General features: G+C 42.0%; 1 protein-coding gene across 1 annotated transcript; it reads right to left on the bottom strand.

The window, feature by feature from the left end:
- Window positions 1-990: 990 nt before the first annotated feature.
- On the bottom strand, window positions 991-16,840 carry LOC5577533 (synaptic vesicular amine transporter). The gene is made up of 3 exons (XM_021857261.1): window positions 16,447-16,840; window positions 1,535-2,626; window positions 991-1,476 (listed from the first exon to the last, which is right to left on the bottom strand). The coding sequence occupies exons 1-3, from the start codon at window positions 16,547-16,549 to the stop codon at window positions 1,184-1,186; spliced, it is 1,488 nt and encodes a 495-aa protein (XP_021712953.1). The 5' UTR covers window positions 16,550-16,840; the 3' UTR covers window positions 991-1,183.
- Window positions 16,841-22,672: the final 5,832 nt, after the last annotated feature.

The following is a 22,672-nucleotide window of genomic DNA, read 5'->3' as shown; positions in this document are numbered from 1 at the left end:
AAGAAAGCGCTGTTCACACTTCTGGCTGTGAGGTATGATAGGGTGCAGAGCTAAGGCTCCCCCAAATCTATACGACTTTTTACGGCGCGATTTCATTGTTGATTTACAAGTTATGAAATTCATAAATTGGTTTGGCCGTGATATCAGGACAACAAATCGTGGAGTCATAATCATAATTCTTCATAAACATCCAGAGCGACAACACAAGAGGTGCACTTTGCTTCAAGTCATTCGCATCTTCATTCATCACGATAGATTGGTACTGTGTTTAAATACGTGACTCTCAATCAGAAGGTTCTTGGTTCGAATATTGCTCTAGGAAGTTTTGTTTTTTGTTTTCATTTTATCGGGTTGGTTGACAGAAATATAAATAGATCCGAAATGGATGCGCGAATCATGCTCTTCGAGCATTCGATGCATGATTTTAAGCACTCAGCTGCAACTTGTGTCGCGTTACGACAATCTGACTCATGATATCGTGAGTCCAAATCATGGTGTATTTTCATAAGATGAAAATACACTGGAATCATGATATCCGGGTGCATAATCATGATTTTGGATTCTGATTTCTACCCGTGTGCAAGCACTCTTCTATGGAACCATCTTGACTGACATGACGCGAATCGCTGCGAAATTGCGTCGCTGTGGCGCGCTCATCAAACAGTGCATGCAGTGAAACATCAGCGAAATCGCGACGATTTTTTGTCGCTGTCGCCGTAAAAAGTCGCTTAGATCTGGGGGAGCCTTTACTTGGGCACTGCCATGATTCACTTTGGCATAGGGGGTTTTTCTCGGCCGAATTATCTGAAACTCTGCAATATCCACTGCCCAAGTGAATCAAAAGTGCCAAGGATAGGATTTGGTTCCCTACTTAGCGAATTTAAATTGATCGTTTAAATTGTGGGCGATGCAAATTCCGTCAATACTACTTCTGTTTGTCTTTACCTGTAGCTTTATGTTGTTCGAAGAGTTATGGACAAAAAAAGGAAATTTATTTTCACTGGAACATTTCTTTATTACACATTCCTTGGTTTCATTCGCCAGTTTCCTTCCGCCACAACATCCAGTAACGTAATGGAATGAAAGAGTAAGTCTTTACGCTCCACGACGCCTAGTCACGAATGGTTTCGTCGAGATAAGAAACTCCATCAAATTCGTTCACACCTCATTGATTTCTGTTGGGTTAATCTACCGCGTTGTAGAATCGCTTGTAGCTTCCTTCCGTATGGGCAAATTCAACCGATGCCAGTGGCAAATCTGCTCGTTTCTGCAGCATACAATGGACACTTTCACGGATGCCGGAGTACACCAGTAGAGGGCCATAGACGAGATTAAGCAGTCCCATGACGCGCATTAGCCAGGGGAATCCAATCCACGGAACCAATTCCCCTCCTAGAATGGGCGCCAGGGAATAAGCGAGACTCACTGCTATTTGCTGAATGGCGTACACTGCTCCATAGTTTGGTGAAGATTCACCTGAAATTAATATTGGTTATTAATTGATCTTAGGTATTTTAAGAGTAAATCGAATTACAGATGTCACTTTCGTTGTCACTTCCACATTGGCTATCGACAATCGTTGCCAGGAGAGGCACTAGAGCTGCGTCCAATACACCGATCCCCAATCCTAAACTGAAATGCGGCAGTAGCAGCCCAAGAACAGTCGTAGCAGAAGGAATCACAATGCAGGAAACTCCCACCACGGTGAGTGACAGTATTGCAATCTTTATCTGGCCGAACTTGTATGCAACGCTTCCGAAGAAATTTGTTCCGATCCAGTATCCGACGGAATCCGGAATGAACACCGTTCCGAGTTGCCACTTTTTCGGATGCAAGACACTTATCATCCACAATGGCAAGCACGGTTCTAGAATAGACATGGCCGAAGTTGAAATCCAAATTGCTCCGATGACTACAAGAATTAGTCGATCCGTTAGCAGAGGGATCCACTTCGAATGACCTTCGTCTACGACGATGGAAGACGTCTGTTGACGGCAGGAGAAATCCAGACACAGCAATTGTACCACCAGTATCATCAAACACAAAACCGTAAGAATGTGAAACGGGGCGGCTTTTCCAACGATGTCATAAGCTATTCCTCCGAAAGGATAGCCTATCAAAACTCCAACCGCGATGCTTCCTAGAATCGTTCCCATGATTTTGGATCGCTTGTCCGGCTCCGTGTACAACTGCGCCACCAAACTCATCCCGCAAACGCAGACACATGCCGATCCGACTCCGTGAATCGCTCGTGCCACAAATAACGATGCGTAGGAATTTCCGAGGGCGAAAATAACCGACGCCAGAAACAGACTCAGCGTTCCAAAAGCAATCGGTATACTGTAGCCAAGCTTGGAGGAAACGTTTCCGACGATAGGATTAAAAACCAGTTGCACCAACGCCTTCACTGCAAGCAGGATTCCGATGGATCCATTTTCCGAGTCCAGTGATCTTTGTTGATCGACCGATCCGGTGAAATTCTTGAGCAAAACGTTGCCCGTGGTGGCTCCGATAAGTTTTGGTACGTAGTGCAGGTCAAAGTTCTTGTAGAGCACGCTTTTTGGGATGCTAAACGATGCATTCGACTGCGAGTAAAAGTGGCCCAAGTAGTCCGGAAGGATTGGCACTAGAAGAAAGAAAAGAAAGAAAATATCAGAGGATTTCGATTCAATTCAAGGATTCAATTTTGAAAACATTGTTATGCTCATAAAGCCTTAACTCGGTAATAATAAATCTTCGAGCTGTTCAATGGAATACCTAGAAATAGATGAAAAATCGAATTTAGTACTATACCATTTAATTCCACTAGAGTTTGTATCTTGTGACAGATACGCGTATTCTGATCTCAACTGTAAGGCCGTCTTCAGTGTCGTGTACTAGACTCGACTTAGCACGGTATTGTTATTTTTTTAGTTACGGGTCATGCACAAATTATGTCACGCTCCAAGGGGGGTGAGGTGGGTCACGCTCCAAGCCAGCCGTGACAAGCCTTGCAAAATTTTTAGAGTACTCATACAAGTGTGACAAAGGAGGGGGGAGGGGGTCGAAAAAGTTTAAATGCAGCGTGACATCATTTGTGTACCATCCCTTAACAATTTATAGTGCGATGTTTAGCATTATCCGAGATATGACTAATACCAGATAAGACCCTTAATTTCCTCTAATTTGATGATATCTGCTGAATTGCTGTAAAATTATTTAGATTTGGACAAAGTACCTGCGCGCGGATCATGGAACTGTAAGTCTCTCAATTTCTTGGGAAGTACTCGCATTCTTTCCGAATTATTGAGGGTCCGCAAGTTCGACATCGTAGCGCTGCAGGAGGTTTGCTGGAAAGGGTCGACGGTACATACGTATAGGGATGGTTATACCATCTACCAGAGCTGCGGCAAAAGATATGAGCTGGGCACAAGTTTTATCGTGATGGGCGAAATGCAGAGGCGCGTGATTGGGGTCAAAGGCCGTTTCTTCAATATCAGCATAATCAATATGCACAGCCCTCACCTAGCAAGTGACGATAACGATAAGGACGCTTTCTTCGCGCAGCTGGAACGTGAATATGACGGCATCATGTCAAAATCGTTATCGGAGATCTCAACGCTCAGGTTGGCCAGGAGGAGGAATTTAGACCGATTATAGTGAAGTTCAGCGCTCACCAGCTTACGAACAAAAACGGCCTTAGACTGATTGATTTCGCCGCCTCCAAAAACATGGCCATACGTAGAACCTACTTCCAGCACAGCCTCCCGTATCGGTACACCTGGAGATCACCCCAACAGACTGAATCACAAATCGATCACGTTTTGATTGATAGAAGGCACTTCTCGGACATTATCGACGTCAGAACCTATCGCGGCGCAAACATCGATTCGAACTTACCTTGTGACGGTTAAAGTGCGCCAACGACTCTCCGTTATGAACAACATTCGGTACCGACGCCCGCCCCGGTACAATCTGGAGCGACTCAAGCAACCCAAAGTCGCAACTGAATACGCGCAAAGCCTTGAGGCAGCGTTGCCGGAAAAGGGAGAGCTCACCGAAGCCCCTCTTGAGGACTGCTGGAGTAGTTTCAATGCAGCCATTAACAACGCAGTGGAAGGTGCCATTGGGTTCGTGGAAGGAAATCGACGGAACGGTTGGTTCGACGAGGAGTGTCAGACGGTTTTGGACGAGAAGAATGCAGCGCGGGCGATGATGCTGCAGCAAGGCACCCGTCAAAACGTGGAAGCGAAGACAGCAAACCCATCTATTCCGGGATAAAAAGCGCCGCCTGGAAGAGTTGGAGTTCGAAGAGATGGAGCAGCTGTATCGTTCTCAAGAAACACGTAAGTTCTACAAGAAACTCAATGCATCCCGCAAAGGCTTCGTGCCGCGAACCGAAATGTGCCGAGATAAGGATGGAGGTATCTTGACGGACGAACGTGAGGTGATCGAATGGTGGAAGCAGCACTACGATAAACACCTAAAAGGCGCAGATGAGGAAGATTAGGACAGCAGGAGGAATGGCTTCATCAGTACGGCGGATGAGGGAGACGTGCCAACTCCCACAATAGGCGAAGTTAAGGATGGTATCAAACAGCTCAAGAACAACAAAGCAGCTGGAAAGGGTGGTATTGGAGCGGAGCTTATTAAAATGGGCCCGGACAGGTTGGCCACTTGTCTGCACCTATTGATAGTCAGGATCTGGGATACAGAACAGCTACCGGAGGAGTGGAAGGAGGGAATAATATACCCAATATACAAAAAGGGTGACAAGTTAGAATGTGAGAACTATCGAGCGATCACCATTCTTAACGCAGCCTATAAAGTGCTTTCCCAGATCATCTTCCGCCGTCTACCGTTACTGGCAAGCAGATTTGTGGGAAGTTATCAAGCCGGTTTTGTGGACGGGCGATCGACAACAGACCAAATCTTTATGTTGCGGCAGATCCTCCAAAAGTGATGGTCTTTCCTGCCTCCTGTTCAATATTGCGCTAGAAAGTGTTATGAAACGGGCCGGCTTCAACATGCGGGGCACGATCTTCAATAAATCCAGCCAGTTCATCTGCGTTGCTGACGACGTGGACATTGTAAGAAGAACGTTCCAGGTGGTTTCTGAACAGTATACCAGGCTGAAACGTAAAGCAGATCGGGTTGGATTGAAGGTAAATACGTCGAAGACGAAATATCTGCTGGCTGGAGGAACCGAGCGCGATAGAGCTCGCAGATGATCGACGGGGATGAGTTTGAGCTAAGTGGTTTGACCAAGTGGAGCAGGATCTTGGAAGTGTGGTGCGATCGAGAAATTGGAGGATAGCAGCCATGGACCGAGTTAGTTGGCGTAACATTGTGGCGCAGATCATGTCTTGAAGGACGTAGAGCCAGCAAAAGTAAAGTAAGTACCTGGGCGCTCTCAACAGTTTTTAAGTTTGTTCTAAATTTTTTGAATCAACTGTGTAATTATTTATTTTTTCCCGAATTTTTAATTCTCCATTGAATTTAGAAACAAATGTTCCAGAAAAATAAATTCATAAAGGAAACTGTACAGAGAAGGCCAACAATTTCTGGAAGAAGTTACCCGACCAGCGGATTACAACAAAATTGAGTCTGTTACCGTTTACAGTAACAATGGATCAACTGGCCTGCATGTACAAATGACCCAATTAAGACTAACACCTCCAATTGTGAAACTATGCATGTAGTGCCCCTCGCCAATGATGTCTCACTAACGCATAACGCCTATGGAGGCGAATTCGACGAGGGTAACCCCATATCCGGGGCGAAAATGAGAGGACCAGGAGAAGGAGGAAAAGAGGAGAGGAGAAAGCGTCGAAGGAGAGAGTAGAGTGCGGACCGTCACAACGGCTAGGTCGTGGAATTTTGGCTTCTGATAACCGGAGTAAACGAGAAGTGCACGTGTCAAATGTGAAGAAAAGGTGTGAAGTAGCTGATCACCTGAGCCGACCATCAGCCGCCGTAGCAAAAAGTCCAGATACATTACAAGCCCGATCATCCGCACGATTCAACCGAGTAGCGCCATCCGTTGGCGTCGGTCAACGATCAAGTTCATCCTTTCGTTTCGGCCTCGCCGGCGTTGCCCGACTTCCCCAGTAGGAGGATTCACCAGACTACATTGCGGAGGTCCCTTCCCGAACCGGCCATCGAGCTCCATTCTATATTGCTTCGGAAGGCCCTAACGGTATCATCCTAGATTTCGGTGGCCAAGCAATTCTGGTCAACGGCACCTGCATTCCCTACGAACCCGACACCCAGGTTGGACGTGAATCCCCACGTGGTCTCTTAAGAAGGCCGGCCAAGTCGACAGCTTCAGCTGACCACCCCTAATTCGTCCACCGAGCCGAAGTTTGGCAGCCACGTGGCCGGAATCCCGGCTCCAACTAAGCAGCAGAACCATACACCCACCCCCGCCCACCATTGAGGATTGATCACCCATCTCTTCGTGGGCCTCTGAACCCCGTCAAGCCGCAGCAGCATCGAGAAACCCTTCTAGACCTCGTGCAAGGTATGTCTATGACAAGCTTTCTCCCTCCTACACACGTCAGCATGAGCTCCAACACCACAATCGGCCGCAACGAACTAACCCTAACACTAACCCACACACCAAAATGAATTAAAATCTAAAATAAAAATTAAGAAAATGTATTTCTAGCTCATTTGAATGATAAAAGGGAAAGGTCTGCATGCACGTCCGTTGGTTCCTTGTACCCTTTGTCCGCTTCTACCTTGAACTGGTTTGTGAGTAGCTTCAAGCAGGTATAGTGCCGATCCTGAGAAGGCTGACTCTGAGCTAGCCACTTGTCGCAAGTCATAATTATAACAAAATTTGTTACTTATAACAAATTCTGTTTCATTCTTATTAGAAGTCATCTGATTCAAGAAACATTTGTCTATTTTATAATCATTTATTATGCATTTTTTCACAACTACATACTGAATAGTTGCTTTATTGTATTATAGCTGCTACGCACACATTGTTCAAGCAAATCTGGCGAAATTATTAAGCTATTCATCATGTAGTGATTGTAATCATTAATCGTGATGATGTTTATTCAGGTTTCACTTAGCCTAATAAGAACTGTGGATTTAAGACAATTTACACCGTCTTCAGCCAAAGGCTGCACAGACTGAACAATCACGAACATTAGGCAACGGACAACACAGAACACCCAGTAGTCCAGTGATGAATTTTTCGTTTGACGAAAAGTTTCCACCGACTGGAGTGGGAATCGAACCCACGCTTCGTGGCACAATACGCCTAAACGGCTGACGCCGCTAACCGCACGGCCACGAAGACCACAGCGTTAATTGAACAAACAACATTATTGCAGCTTCGTTCATGCGTTATTCACACAAATTTGGAGAAATTATAAAGCGTGTCGTTGTATATCGCCTTTTTATAGAACTTTAAAATCGCTTTATAAGCATTTATATCAAAGCATTTATATAAAAACTTGCTTTACACTGTACTCCAAATGCAGTTGTTGGCCAACTCTGGTCGGGTCGGGTGGACTGTATTTTTCGGAATGAAAGGAACAACACCACTGATTCTGCTAGTCACACTATACTTTATTAGCACTACTTTACTACACTGTTCACTATTTACACTTTTTACTTTTGGTCGGAATACCATTCACTTCACTGTTCACTATACTCGATGTATATTCGCGGCGGGTTAAATCAAGACTGACTCCTAGTGTGGAGCGGTTCGGTATTTATAGTCGCTCAACACATGTTCTAGAAGAATGTCAAAGGATCTCATTGTCGAACGTTCTGGAACAGCTGACACTCACTGACGGAACTCACTAGAACTCTCGTCGGGGATACATCACTCATAGGGAACTCACGGCACTTGAGTTCCTGTTGGTAACTCACATGGTACTCACGCTTACTGTTGATACTCGTGCACTCAGTGGTGGGTCGTGAAAGGGCTACATTTGGATACACTTTGAGTCGCACATGTTCATGGCTCGTTCCGTACCGAACAGCAGTGTATACTTTTATCATGAATTAATAATCACTTTTAATAATTACCTTGAAACTAGATTCCAACTCGAGGCCTTCCTATTGTCAGCGGTATATCTTGCCATCTGCGCCATCCTTGTATTCATATATCAACCTTCCAGTGTCCAATATAAACCTCTTGTAGCTGAAAACTGATCATGCTTGAGCTTCTATTCAACAATGTCTAATCAACACGTGTTATGCTGATCAACAAGCGCATTACTTCTGCTGATGTTTAGTAATAATGCAAGCTGAATTCAGTCTGCTATTTTTAGCGCGAAGTGAGAAAATTTATATCAATGCTGGTCAAACATAAAAGTTAATTCACAGAAAGTAAAAACAGTCTGAAACTTGGTCTGAAATGAATAATCAAAAATTAAAAACAGTCTGAAATGATTTATCCAATTTCGTGATAAGTTTTAATTTGTTGAAACTTTAATTTTATTGTTTAATTAACTATACTGAAATTAATTTATTTCATATATTATATTTTAATAATATTTTAATTATTTATCGTTTTTTTATCTACCTATTAAGAAATATAGAATTAATCCTCTGATGAGTATGTTTAAATCATTTGTATGTTAAATGTTTTCTTCTTGTTTTCGAAATAATCCTATATCAGAAGACTGATTCAAAATATTTTCTAAACAATTATTACTTAACAACTACCGAAAAGCTAAACATTACATATAATTTGCAATTGGATTAGATGGACAAATTGATGTGAAGATTTGCGAAAAAGTTACACGTCTTCTCAGTGAGAATCGAACTCACGACTCCCCGATCTCTAGTTGGGGCGCGTTAACCACTACGCCATGAGAGGACTCATGAACGCAGAAGTTAACCTGAATTCGATTTCAGCTCAATAATCACGTGGTTCTTTTTCGCAAAGTGCACCTCTTTCGGAAGAATTAGATGCCCATCCAAACACAACGCTTTCTATATATATCCAATGCTTAGCCCGAGAGCGCATTGTTTTTTAGGTATAGGAATAGCACACTACACTAGCCAGCAACTGCGCTGGCTGAGGTTTCTATTGTGTGGGCTTCCAATGGGTCGCGACGTTCTCAAACGACCGGTTACGGAACATGAGTCCGTTGCTCGATAAATACTTGTTTTTAATTTGAATCGTGGTTTACGGCTAACCAGCCGAGTGGAAGTTTAACAACTACCGAAAAGCTAAACATTACATATAATTTGCAATTGGATTAGATGGACAAATTGATGTGAAGATTTGCGAAAAAGTTACACGTCTTCTCAGTGAGAATCGAACTCACGACTCCCCGATCTCTAGTTGGGGCGCGTTAACCACTACGCCATGAGAGGACTCATGAACGCAGAAGTTAACCTGAATTCGATTTCAGCTCAATAATCACGTGGTTCTTTTTCGCAAAGTGCACCTCTTTCGGAAGAATTTGTCCATCTAATCCAATTGCAAATTATATGTAATGTTTAGCTTTTCGGTAGTTGTTAAACTTCCACTCGGCTGGTTAGCCGTAAACCACGATTCAAATTAAAAACAAGTATTTATCGAGCAACGGACTCATGTTCCGTAACCGGTCGTTTGAGAACGTCGCGACCCATTGGAAGCCCACACAATAGAAACCTCAGCCAGCGCAGTTGCTGGCTAGTGTAGTGTGCTATTCCTATACCTAAAAAACAATGCGCTCTCGGGCTAAGCATTGGATATATATAGAAAGCGTTGTGTTTGGATGGGCATCTAATTCTTCCGAAAGAGGTGCACTTTGCGAAAAAGAACCACGTGATTATTGAGCTGAAATCGAATTCAGGTTAACTTCTGCGTTCATGAGTCCTCTCATGGCGTAGTGGTTAACGCGCCCCAACTAGAGATCGGGGAGTCGTGAGTTCGATTCTCACTGAGAAGACGTGTAACTTTTTCGCAAATCTTCACATCAATTTGTCCATCTAATCCAATTGCAAATTATATGTAATGTTTAGCTTTTCGGTAGTTGTTAAACTTCCACTCGGCTGGTTAGCCGTAAACCACGATTCAAATTAAAAACAAGTATTTATCGAGCAACGGACTCATGTTCCGTAACCGGTCGTTTGAGAACGTCGCGACCCATTGGAAGCCCACACAATAGAAACCTCAGCCAGCGCAGTTGCTGGCTAGTGTAGTGTGCTATTCCTATACCTAAAAAACAATGCGCTCTCGGGCTAAGCATTGGATATATATAGAAAGCGTTGTGTTTGGATGGGCATCTAATTCTTCCGAAAGAGGTGCACTTTGCGAAAAAGAACCACGTGATTATTGAGCTGAAATCGAATTCAGGTTAACTTCTGCGTTCATGAGTCCTCTCATGGCGTAGTGGTTAACGCGCCCCAACTAGAGATCGGGGAGTCGTGAGTTCGATTCTCACTGAGAAGACGTGTAACTTTTTCGCAAATCTTCACATCAATTTGTCCATCTAATCCAATTGCAAATTATATGTAATGTTTAGCTTTTCGGTAGTTGTTAAACTTCCACTCGGCTGGTTAGCCGTAAACCACGATTCAAATTAAAAACAAGTAATTATTACTTATTTTATTGAGAAAACATCTGTTATGATTGTATCCAATATGTTTTTATATATATTCGCCAAAGGCGAAAAGTCACTTGAATAAAGATAAATTGTAATAATATTAAAAAGTTGAACATTACATTAGGAACACAACGAAATTTTCATATATTTTGCCCATTTTTCGAAAATTTTGCTATGGTGTGCCCTTTTTTTGTAAGGCATGTAATCACGTTCATGTTAAGTATATGGAATTAGCTGAAGTGCGATGCATGCAAAACGTTAGTTCGTCTCCTGTACATCTATTTACACAAATGTTTTTGTTTGGTGAAATGTTGGCTTCTTAATAGACGGAAAATACCTTGATCAACTCATTAGTAAAACAATCTTGACAAGTCTACAGAGACTCTTTGGAAGCGTTTAATAAGTGTTCTATTATTATTCATTTCAATGGAAAAATATGAAGATTGACTTAAATTTGGATCTAACTAACATCTTATCAGCTCTTTGTAGTGCATTTTTTCAGCTGTCACCATTATTCAACAATAATTAAATACGTATGTTTATCTGTGACTCTGGATTGTTAGTTGGGTACCACTTTTATGCAATAGGGTAACGACTGTTTATTTCGTTCTTAAACGCTAACAGTTGGCGCCAGCGGAAAAAAGTACAGGCAACAACCTTTCGAACATTCAGCTGGCCGCCGAGCGACGACACTGTTGTTTGTATTCCTCCCACTGATCGCGCTACGCTGGATTCTCAAATTTCTCAAACTTTCAACACAAGCGCATGGAAGAATGGTAGTCGGAGAACTGTCAAAACGTATGTAAAATAATGAAAAACGTAAATTACTTGCAATTAGGAAACTGGATTAAAAAAGTAGTGATTAGAAATCAAGTGTAAATTGAATACATAACTTTTTGTGTTTAGTTCATCTTCTGTGGTGCTTTCTTTGCTTCAGGATTTCGTTTTTACTACCACTGAAAAAGAGCCATCTATTGCCTTTTCAGTTTTGAATATCGCCCTATTATGGTTTAGTTATTATTTATACTTTGATTATCATTAAACATGTTATGGTAAGTTACTTTTGGCGTAGGACTACGTCTTTCTTCTCTCTACAAGAGTGAAATTGGAATTTCAAGAGCGTTACATTGGCATGAAATATTTTAAACGTTTATAACTTTTTGCTGGCTTAACAATATCTTTTAATAAGCACCTTAATCGAAAGACAAGACATCAAAGGTTCATGTCATTTACTTACTGAATCCCACATACCTGTCCAAATACTTTAATAACTGTTTTAAAAGAAAACGTTGAAATCAAGCAAATCTTTAAATAAAAAGTTGACTTCATTTGCTTTTCACTCTCCGCTTGAATCGCATCTCAGCAGGCATGGGCTTCATAGCCGTGCGGTTAGTGTCACCGAGGCATTTAGACGCATCGTGCTATGAAGTGTGGGCTCGATTCCCGCCTCAGGCCGAAAAACTTTTCGAGAGGAATGTTTTCCGACTGTTGCCACTGGGCGTTGCATGCTAGTCCGTTGTCTAGTGTGGTGCTTCCTTCAAAGGGCAAATAGCCCACTGGAAGCAGTAACGTGTAGTGACTTAAAAAAAAACCGATCGGCTTGCTCCGACCGGGCGTGCTTCTCTGGAACAGACATCGATAGCGAAGGACACCCCCGTTTATCTTGCTTTGCTCAAGTCAAGCTGACCGTCGACCGACCTAGAGAAGATGCCGTCCAAAGCCAAAGCCATCACCGCTGCCGCCGCCTAGAATAAGAAGAGGAAGCAGTCCACAGGATAATGAGATAGTTGTGGGCGCTATCGCAGCCATAAACGAACGAAACGGGTCCTTCCTGCAGAAGATCGAGGAATTCATCGGCGGAAATTACAACTGCGATGTAGGTAAGATTGGCAAGAGTGAAGTGAAATCCCGGGAAACTGTGGTTGTGACTGACGCGATGAAGAAGCCGCCACCTTAAGCCGCATCGAGCGAGGAAGATTTCAACCAGTGCGCCATCAAAATGTGTCCGTGTTACTCGAATTCAACAATTCAATCGACCCTTTTCAGAGCCAACAAATGTGTACTAAGGAGTTATTTGTGCAATATTTCCTAATATGTTTACCACATACTTGCTGTAATCTCTTATTCATCTCGTAGCATCATCCAATATCTGATTTTTTTCGAATAATTGACAATACGGCAATTTGAGGATGTTTCCGAGGACGCTACTTCAGTGCCGTCAGGATGCAATAACAGCATATACTCATACAGTACATCCCTTGCCAAGACATCATTTTCATATAGCCTATTTCCCAGATCAGTAAGCGAAGAATACGAATAGGAGGATTATCATCTGCTATTCTAAGGGTATAAAGCAGGCCTGCCCAACCTTTTTGGCTCTTTTTCGACATAAATGGTTGGTGCGTTCGCAAGAATAAACCAATATGAACAAAATTAGTCTCAAAAGAAAGCTTGTTAGTATATCTGTCTAATCCAAGCTGAAAATTTCAAATTTGTATCAAACTTTTTGCTAGCAATGCAAGCAAAGGTAAAAATCAGGATAATTTTTTAGACTTAATTGCATCGGTAGCCAAGAGGTTTATATAAATTTGAAATTTTCAGCATGGATTACACAAATATACTACCAAGCTTTCATTTGAGACTAATTTTGCTCACATCGGTCTATTCTTGCGAACGCATCAACGATTTATGTCGAAAAAGAGCCAAAAAGGTTGGGCAGGCCTGGTATAAAGCATACCTTCTTCGTTGCGTTCGGTTTCTTTCATTCAGTTGAAGGATGCGGAACGAGTCGCATCGTCATTAAGAGCATCACAAGCTGCAAGGCGAGGAACTGGTAGCAGGCAGACTGTGGCGAGGTTTTATAAAGTCCCCTCGCTGCAGCTGTCTGATAAATAGAGGTTCCTGATCCGAAGATGGATCATCATCATCAGCGAGCGAACCGTCGACAGCACGGACCGTCGTCGTAAGAAGGCCGACGCGAACCAGTCGGCGAACACCATAGTCAGCACTTCAGAGCTGGCAAAGAAGAAAAGAACGATGAAGCTTCCCTAGTGGAATAGCTCCTCTTTAACAACCGGTACAGCACCGGTGCCACTGCTGTCAACAACAGCGACCTGGGGGACTTCGGCGAGGTGCCCGAAGTCGAAATCCAGCGTGAGGAGTCGACCCCCCACCCATCCAACCAACATCAAGCAGCCGGCGTCACCGTGAAGGTTAAGCTTCCATCGCTGGTAGTGAAAAACCTGCCATTGGACCAGCTAACCAGCAAGATCAATTCTGTTTATAGTAGATTAGGTTAGATTTAAGTTGTATATATTAGTTTTAAGTATTTTATTTAAAAATCCATCAAACCCAGAAATGTGGTGAATTCATACAAGTCAATTAGTCTAAAATCATGTACATTATTATCAAAGAACTTGCACTAAAGAAGAAAAAGATATTTTCCTGTATCACTTAAGATGCTTACATGTAAACCACCCACAAAATTCTGAAAAAAAGATTATGTAAATTGAAAAAAAAGTGAGTTCATTTTCATTTTATTTTTGCTCTCGAGCTGGTAAGAGGTCCGCCGAACCTGCTCAGCTATTCGCTACGTGTAACAAAGAGTTCTTGATCATCAAGCTGCTGCAAATCCAGCGTGCGAATTGTGAAATCGCTCAAGATTTGTAGATTGACTCATGCTTTTAGAATTGGCCCTGCAGAAATCGTTGCGCCAACGCAAGATTTGTACGAGATGACTGAAAAAAATCAGCCAAAACCGCTCGTAGAAGTGCCCATCGTCTTCGCCACCGTAAACCTCAACGGACGAGGACAATTCCAACATATGCACCGTCAAAATGTGTGTCCGTGTTACTCGAATCTCACCGTTCAATCGGCCCTTTTCAGGGCCAACAAATGTGTACTAAAGAGTTATTTGTTTAATATTACCTAACGTGTATAGCAAAAACTTGCTATAATCTCTTAATTCTTCTCGTAGCAGCATACAATATCTGATTTGTTATGAATAAATGACATTTGGCAATAGCGACCTTTTTTAGACGAGTGGTTAGAGTCCGCGGCTACAAAGCAAAGCCATGCTGAAGGTGTCTGAGTTCGATTCCCGGTCGGTCTAGGATCTTTTCGTAATTGGAATTTTCTTTGACTTCCCTGGGCATAAAGTCTCATCGTAGCTGCCACACGATGTATGAATGCGAAAATTGCAGCTTTGGCTCTCAGTTGATAACTGTGAAAGTGCTCATTGAACACTAGACTGATGCAAATTTTGAAGTTTTTGCTCCCCTATGCTTAAACGATGTCAATCATGATGAAAAAGATCCTCCCAAAATTTGAAGTGATTCGGAAGAAATTTGGTTGTGCACACGCTATTTGAAGTTTATATGGAGATTACTATGGAAAACGCCAATCTTTTGTGTTCAGCCCTCTAACACGTCATCATATTATTTTAGGTAAAAGTGAACACACTCATCCTATGTGAAAACTTCCCAGCTACAACTTTGCTGAAGACCACATTTCGATGGGACGTAAGGATTATTTGTTATTATTGATAACACTAACTATTTGAACCTTCTGTGGCAACCTTGGACACACAGTTCGAACGAAACGTGTAAATTTCTGAGACATATTATGCACATAATTGGAGCGTGGAATATCGTGGATATTTACATAGTATGTCATGTAAACTTCAATTATATGTCATGAAATTCAGCAGGATTCTGTGTGATTACATGACATATAACACATTTTTACATGATTTCAAACTTAAATTTACATGACGTGCTGTTTACATCGCATAAATGAAGTTTACATGACGTGTAATATTCATTATTTTTAACTGTACATCACCCACCCCATTTTTTAATCTCTTCTTCTTCAGGGCTGATTTAGGGATCCCAATGTCCCTAATACTAAACGTACAGCTTCTCAACAAGCCCATGCTGACTGAGACGTATTCAAACATAGGTGGAAGATCTTTCAATATGTACATTTTCTTGACTAACCGGGCTGCCATCGTGCCTACCATACGTTATACGAATCCATAATATGTTTGTAGAACACTAAACTGCGAGACAGGCTCTGTCAGAGTTTTGACGTCATGTCGAGAAGAGGATAGTAAGAGATTAATTCAAAAGATAATCGCATAGCGAATCAAAACATTTACTCTCAACTGATACTTTATTTGCTGAACTCGTTGTATGTATGCATTCACACAATGAACAAAAGTATTGCATCATCTATAATAATTGAGATTCTCTGAAAAATTCATTAGAATTACGGAGTTGGGACAATTGGGTCCTAAAAATTTTAATAAAATCTTGTTTTTATTTAACAACACGAAAGAGCATGTTACTTCAACTACTTTAGCAATTTTCCCGCTCAAATAAAGGCTATATCATGTTTTAACTTTAATTTAAAAATTGGGTCCATAAATGAACCTTGACACTTGAGATCATGTTTGACGTTCGCTTAGTCGAGAAAAATACCACAGGGGTTTTAGTTTTAACACTGGGGTTGTTCCTATCTGACATTTCGGAAGGGACACGGAAAACAAAATACACCCAAAATTTGAGTTTAAGCCAAGGGGTGTGACAAAATCTTAAAAAAACATAAGAAAATGTTTTTTGAACTTAAACCAACGAGAAACATTAGAAAATTGAGTAAACATGTATTTTTGGCCTAAACTTAAGCGATTTGCACTAAAATCGGGACAGGACTTTAGGACCCTATTTCGAATATGCCGTCCTCAGAGTAGCGCAGACTCTTAGGTTTCTGAACAACTTCACTAAAAATGCATTTTTTGTATGCTTGTCTACTGACCTAAGAATGGTCGAGAACTATTTGGACCTTCTGTACCTACTGTTGAACTGAAACTAATAAAGAACTCTCGAAGCCGTACACTCACCTATAACAGTTAGTAGCATATTATCCAAAAACAGCGTTATGTAAACGATGAACGCGATAAAAGCACGGCTGTGCCTCCGATCTTGGCTGATAAAGGAAAACATATTGTAACAATCAGGTTGTGATTTTCCGAAAATTTCACCACAAACAAAGCCGACCGAACTAATACACAAAATTGTCAATCATTTCCCTAGCACTTGATATTTGTTCACACGTAGCACTATCACTCGTTATCCGTCGATAAAATTTGGGCAACTCGAATGCAAACGAATGACCAATCAATCAAATTACAACTTGGCGCCTTATCCTGACCCCACTATCGTGAAACCGATTTTCCTGACTGCCGCCGTCGCGCAACAAAGGACCTAAGCAGACGTCTGCCTCCGGGTGCAATCAACAAGTGTCTGTTTCGTCTGTTGGCGGCGGTGGTAATTTTCACCCTCTCTGGGACCGATCCAAACTGGAGCGGTTTCTCCCTTTCCACTAGGCTGACTGCCTGGTAGCTCCAATCATCCGTATCTATAGCTACGGATGCTGTTATCCTGGGAGATAGTGTATCCTTTTAATAGCGACGACGCACAGAGGTGCAATATATCAAAAAGCTGGAAAAACCCCAATTTTAAGACATAGTTTTAAGTTATAACTTATCCCCCGCTAATCCCCGCGATAAGATATCTTGCCCTTATGCGCTTTCAAGACTAAGAAATAGATTATAGAAGGTACATCTAGCCTTTGTTTGTTTAGTTTTTCAAGGCAAAGCCTCAAAATGTACGAAAAACACCAATTTTGTTCGATAAAAATTCCAAAATAAGGTCGTCAACTCTAGGGAGCCATGATTGCCACTGTGCGACGGGATGGCATGACGCGGTTCTTGTGCAATGACCAATGAGCTGCACGTGCGTTGGGTTGATATAAGGTACCGCGGGGCAAGTGAGAATACGGGGTAAGTGGGACGTTCCGTCATAGCTCACTTAGGAAAAGTATTTCATGGGGGTATTCGTCTAGAAAGTTGAAGATACAATGACAAGGTATGTATTAAGTACAAACATACTCTTATTTTTATTACCATTTCGTTCATGTAACAGTTGTCAATTCAGCGCCATTTTCAACTTGCTTGATAAATTGTGACACGTTTCACGTTTTGCATTGGCTCGCTAAAAATAAATGTGTTATAAATCGAATATCCATCAGTAAGCTACAATTTTAAGTATTATTACAAGCTGCTAACGATAAACCGGTATTTTGTTTTCATTTGATATGAAATGTTTGATGGTCCTACTTACCCTAAAATATGTTCGTACCTGGGGTAAGTGGGACCTATCAAAACAAGCACCATAATCAAAACTTTTCCTACAGGTTTCAAACATTTTCTCATAGAGTAGCATTAAAACATTCAAACAAATGATTTTTATCAAAAAAAGATCAATCTAAACTTACGTAATTGCATAAAAGGGGGAAGAAATGTGTAATTCTTCTATATATTTTTTTATTTATTTTTAAATTTTTGAAATACGAATTCTTAATTGAACAAAGACTGGGATGAAATTTGAAATGCATCATAAGAACGATTACTTTTTTGTTTTAATTGAACTTTATTAGTTATTTCTACCAAATTTAGTAGTTACGGAAAACAATTCCATCCCAATAAGTGGTTTTCTGCCATGCATATAAATAATAACAGAACATATTACAATTTCGTAAATTATTGAAAGTTTATGTGCTACTTTTAATTAATAACTTATAAATGATATATTTTGAACGAGTTTTATTCCTTTTTACACTTTTATTGAGGATTTTTCAGTTAATATTAAGTGTGACGTGACATACTATTAAACACACGTTTTCTTCCTAAAGCGTTACGTATTTTATGATTGATCCCTTATGTACATCAAAAATGTACTCAAAATTATATATCTATGATTTATCAATCCTATTATTGTAATGGTTGACTTACTGATGTGGGTTGACGCATGAAACTGGATGTGTCCCACTTGCCCCGTTTGGCGAGGTAACTGCGTCTAATGGCTCATTCTAAAACTTTCTTCTAAAGTTTTCACAATTTCGAAATTATTCGACCAAATTCATGCACACACCAGCAAATGTGTTGCCAAAATGTGATGGTGTTGTTGGATTTGAGAAATATTGACATTTCAAAATTTTATTGAACAATTTGTTTGAACTATCGTTTTTTTATGTCCCACTTGCCCCGGGGTACCTTACTGAGAAATAGTCTCAATGATTACGCTTAGTTTCACAGAATTTAGCATATTGAATAATATCAAAGTTTTTATACACACTCAATCGGTTCGGTAAAATAACTGGGTTTTTGAACTACCGAAAGAGTCAGTAAACTAAAAAAAATGTCAGAAATCGAAAAACAGAGATTTTTCACTGAAATTTTGCAGAGAGCTTTCTTTTTATATCATATATCGATAAAAAATAAAACATGGTGAAATTTGCTCTTCAATTACGCGTGGCGACAGTTTTCATTTTACTGACTTTTTCGGTAGTTCCAAATCCCGGTAAAATTTTACCGACCCCAGTAATTAAATCTAAGTGTGTAAGGCTTTTTTATCGGGTGTTATCGGCAACCGGCCAGAAACAAGAATTCCGTGTTTTTAATGATAGTGTATTAAAAAAAAATCCTGCAATTAGGTACAAAGTTTGAATCAACTCAGAACTATGTGATGAAGCCTAAATGATATTAGAACTTACGTTTAGTTTTTTTTTATTTAGTTCTGATTGGTGTGCTCTAATAATCTAATATTTTAATGAATTAATTCTGAAATAGAGTTAGGTAAGCATTGCTTCTTATTGGTTTCATAAGAGATTTACCTGCACTACCCCTGGATACAGCACTGCATTAGCATTAGCGAAATCTTGTACCGACGTATGTGCCCATCTGTCTAATCAGAATAATGATCTTATCTGACCTAGTCCAATTAATCCTTTTGACAGTTTACGCCTTGATCAGCAGTTTGTGAAGTTAGGTTAAGTAGACACGCTTCCGTAGTAATTAGTTATAAATATCCGTACTATTTAGGGGCAGGTTATCTTAGAAAAAATATTATTCAACAATTCAATCATTAGGTTCAATAATTCATGGAATAAGAAAATAATGAAAAAATCATAATAATCTCACTACGTAGCCGCATTCGGCATTAAACACTATTTCAAAAAAAAAAATGCAATAAAAACTAACAGTTCAATATCAATTATCTGCTCGCAAATCACTTTTCATCTATCATCTCCGTTTCTATTGTCCCCTTGTGAAGAGCATGACCAACGTCGTATCAATGCGATGGGTTACCACAGCTTACCGCATCTTGCTGTTCTTGTGTGTGATGGAGGCGCGCCGACCGAGGGGTGACACGTCCTAAAGGCTAACAGTTTCGGGATGATGCGGGATCGACGACCACTACAACATCGTTCATACATATTGGTTTAACCTTGTTGAACCATTTAGAGCGTCTGGTTATTTCTGGAAGGTAGTAATGCACCCACCTTTTCCAGAAAATATTGGCTTTTGCTTGCGTTGCTCGCCACGCTCGCCTTAGAGTTTGGACACTATCATCCAACGGAATTGCTGGCTTTAAATCACTGGACGACCCCAGCAGAAGTGGTTTGGGATTATTACGGGCCCTTAAGGATCATCAACTGGTTCACACGTTAGTGGGCGTGAGTTGATAATGTTTTCATTTTCGATTAATGTGTTGCGTAGATACTCGTCTGATCGATTGTACTGGGGTTTCATCTTCTGCAGATTTACTTGGGTGGTAAATGACTGGACAATGCGTACCATTGGTACTTCGCGTACCTGCAGGTATAAAATAGATCCCATTTGTGGGCCTAAGCCTCTTGTCCAGTAACTCCTATCCCTACCTCCCCGTGGTGCCGCCTGGGGTACGAGTAACCGTAGGGAAGATCGGGTAACCAACCCTGGTGGGACCTTGGTCGTATGCTGACAGGGAAGGGGGCTCCTCTCTTCTGAGGGTGTAGCTTACAGAGCGTCTGTTCTCCATGTTAGGGGCGGCTCAAAACAGTTTCTGTTCTCCATGTTAGGAGCGGCTGATCATCGTCCTAGTACCAGCGTGGGACTCTAAACAGTGCTGTGCACGATGATCCTCTGGCGAAACAGGGGGTTGGTGCAGGCCTTACAAGCCAGCCGTAGAAATCATCAGTACAGGAAGCATACAATGTAAATTCGGACCGGAACAATCGGCATAGACCCAGGCATCGAAAACGGACTAACGATTGGAAACTCGGATCATGGAACTGTAAGTCTCTCAATTTCTTGGGAAGTACCCGCATTCTTTAAAGGGAAGTTCAGCGCTCACCAGCTTACGAACGAAAACGGCCTTAGACTGATTAATTTCGCTGCCTCCAAAAACATGGCCATACGTAGTACCTACTTCCAGCACAGCCTCCCGTATCGGTACACCTGGAGATCACCCCAACAAACTGAATCGCAAATCGACCACGTTTTGATTGATGGAAGACACTTCGCGGACATTATCGACGTCAGAACTTATCGCGGCGCAAACATCGATTCGGACCACTACTTAGTGACAGTTAAAGTACACCAACGACTCTCCGTTGTGAACAACATTCGGTACCGGCGCCCGCCACGGTACAATCTGGAACGACTCAAGCTACCCGAAGTCGCAACTGATTACGCGCAAAGCCTTGAAGCAGCGTTGCCGGAAGAGGGAGAGCTCAGGGGAGGGCGAGGGCGGGCTTCAACATGCGGGGCACGATCTTCAATAAATCCAGCCAGCTCATTTGTTTCACTGACGACGTGGATATTGTCGGAAGCACGTTCCAGGTGGTTGCTGAACTGTATACCAAGCTGAAACGTGAAGCAGATTGGGTTGGATTGAAGGTAAATACGTCGAAGACGAAATATCTGCTGGCTGGAGGAACCGAGCGCAATAGAGCTCGCATTGGCAGACGCGTGATGATCGACGGGGATGAGTTCGAGGTGGTGGACGAATTTGTCTACCTCGGATCATTGATAACGTCGGATAACAACTGCAGCAGAGAAATTCGAAGACGTATCATTGCCTGAAGTCATGCTTACTACGGACTCCACAAGACCTTGCGGTCTGGTAAACTTCATTTCCGTACTAAGTGTACCATATACAAGACGCTAATAAGACCGGTAGTCCTCTACGGGCATGAGACGTGGACAATGCTCGAAGAGGACCTGCAAGCGCTAGGAGTTTTTGAACGACGTGTGCTTAGGACGATCTTCGGCGGAGTATGTGAGAACGGCGTATGGAGGAGAAGAATGAACCACAAGCTTGCGCAACTCTACGATGAACCCAGTATCCAGAAAGTCGCCAAAGCTGGAAGGGTACGATGGGCGGGACACGTTGTGAGAATGCCGGACAACAATCCCGCAAAAATGGTGTTCACCTCAAATCCGGTCGGTACAAGACGAAGGGGAGCGCAACGAGCTAGGTGGTTTGACCAAATGGAGCAGGATCTTGGAAGTGTGGGGCGATCGAGGAATTGGAGGATAGCAGCCATGGACCGAGTTAGTTGGCGTAACATTGTGGCGCAGGTCATGTCTTGAAGGACGTAGAGCCAGCAAAAGTAAGTAAGTAAGATTTACTTTTACTGAACGGACTAGTCTTTCTCAGCAACCACCCATGTGTGGAGATGCAGGTGCTAGGAGCTCCTACTCGGTTTGAGGGTTTACAATTTCTCGTATCATGTGATCCTGATCCATCTCTTTCAAAGCTAGGTGGAGTTCCTTATTAGTAGCCACGAAGTTGGTACCCCGTATAGGTACGCCCCGCCTGGCCATAAAGTTTCGCATGGCCATAATGCACGAATCAGCATTTAGCGAGTGAGCAATTTCAATGTGAATTGCTCTCACGGTTAGGCATGTTATTAGTACGCCCCACCTTTTCTCGAGCCTTCGCCCAACAGCTACATAGGGGCTGTCCATTAATTACGTAAGGGTTTACGGAAGGTGGGGGGTTCTGAGATTTCTTACGCGCCATACATTTCATTTTTAATTTTCATAAAAAAATCTTACCATGGAGGGAGGGGGGGTCGAAAAACTCCGAAAAATGTCTTACGTAATAAATGGACAGCCCCATACATGGGTCCAAAATAATCAATTCCAATGTACGAGAAGGCAGCTAACCTAGCGCTCGGTAAATCTTCCATCATTGGGGGGTTTAGCTTTTTGGTTTTTACATACCTGACAACAAGAT

Source organism: Aedes aegypti, chromosome 1 (assembly GCF_002204515.2).
Source record: "Aedes aegypti strain LVP_AGWG chromosome 1, AaegL5.0 Primary Assembly, whole genome shotgun sequence".
In the NCBI taxonomy this organism is placed as follows: Eukaryota; Metazoa; Arthropoda; class Insecta; order Diptera; family Culicidae; genus Aedes; species Aedes aegypti.
The sequence above is the reverse complement of the archived record's forward strand: the minus strand, read 5'-3'. Positions and strand labels throughout refer to the sequence as shown.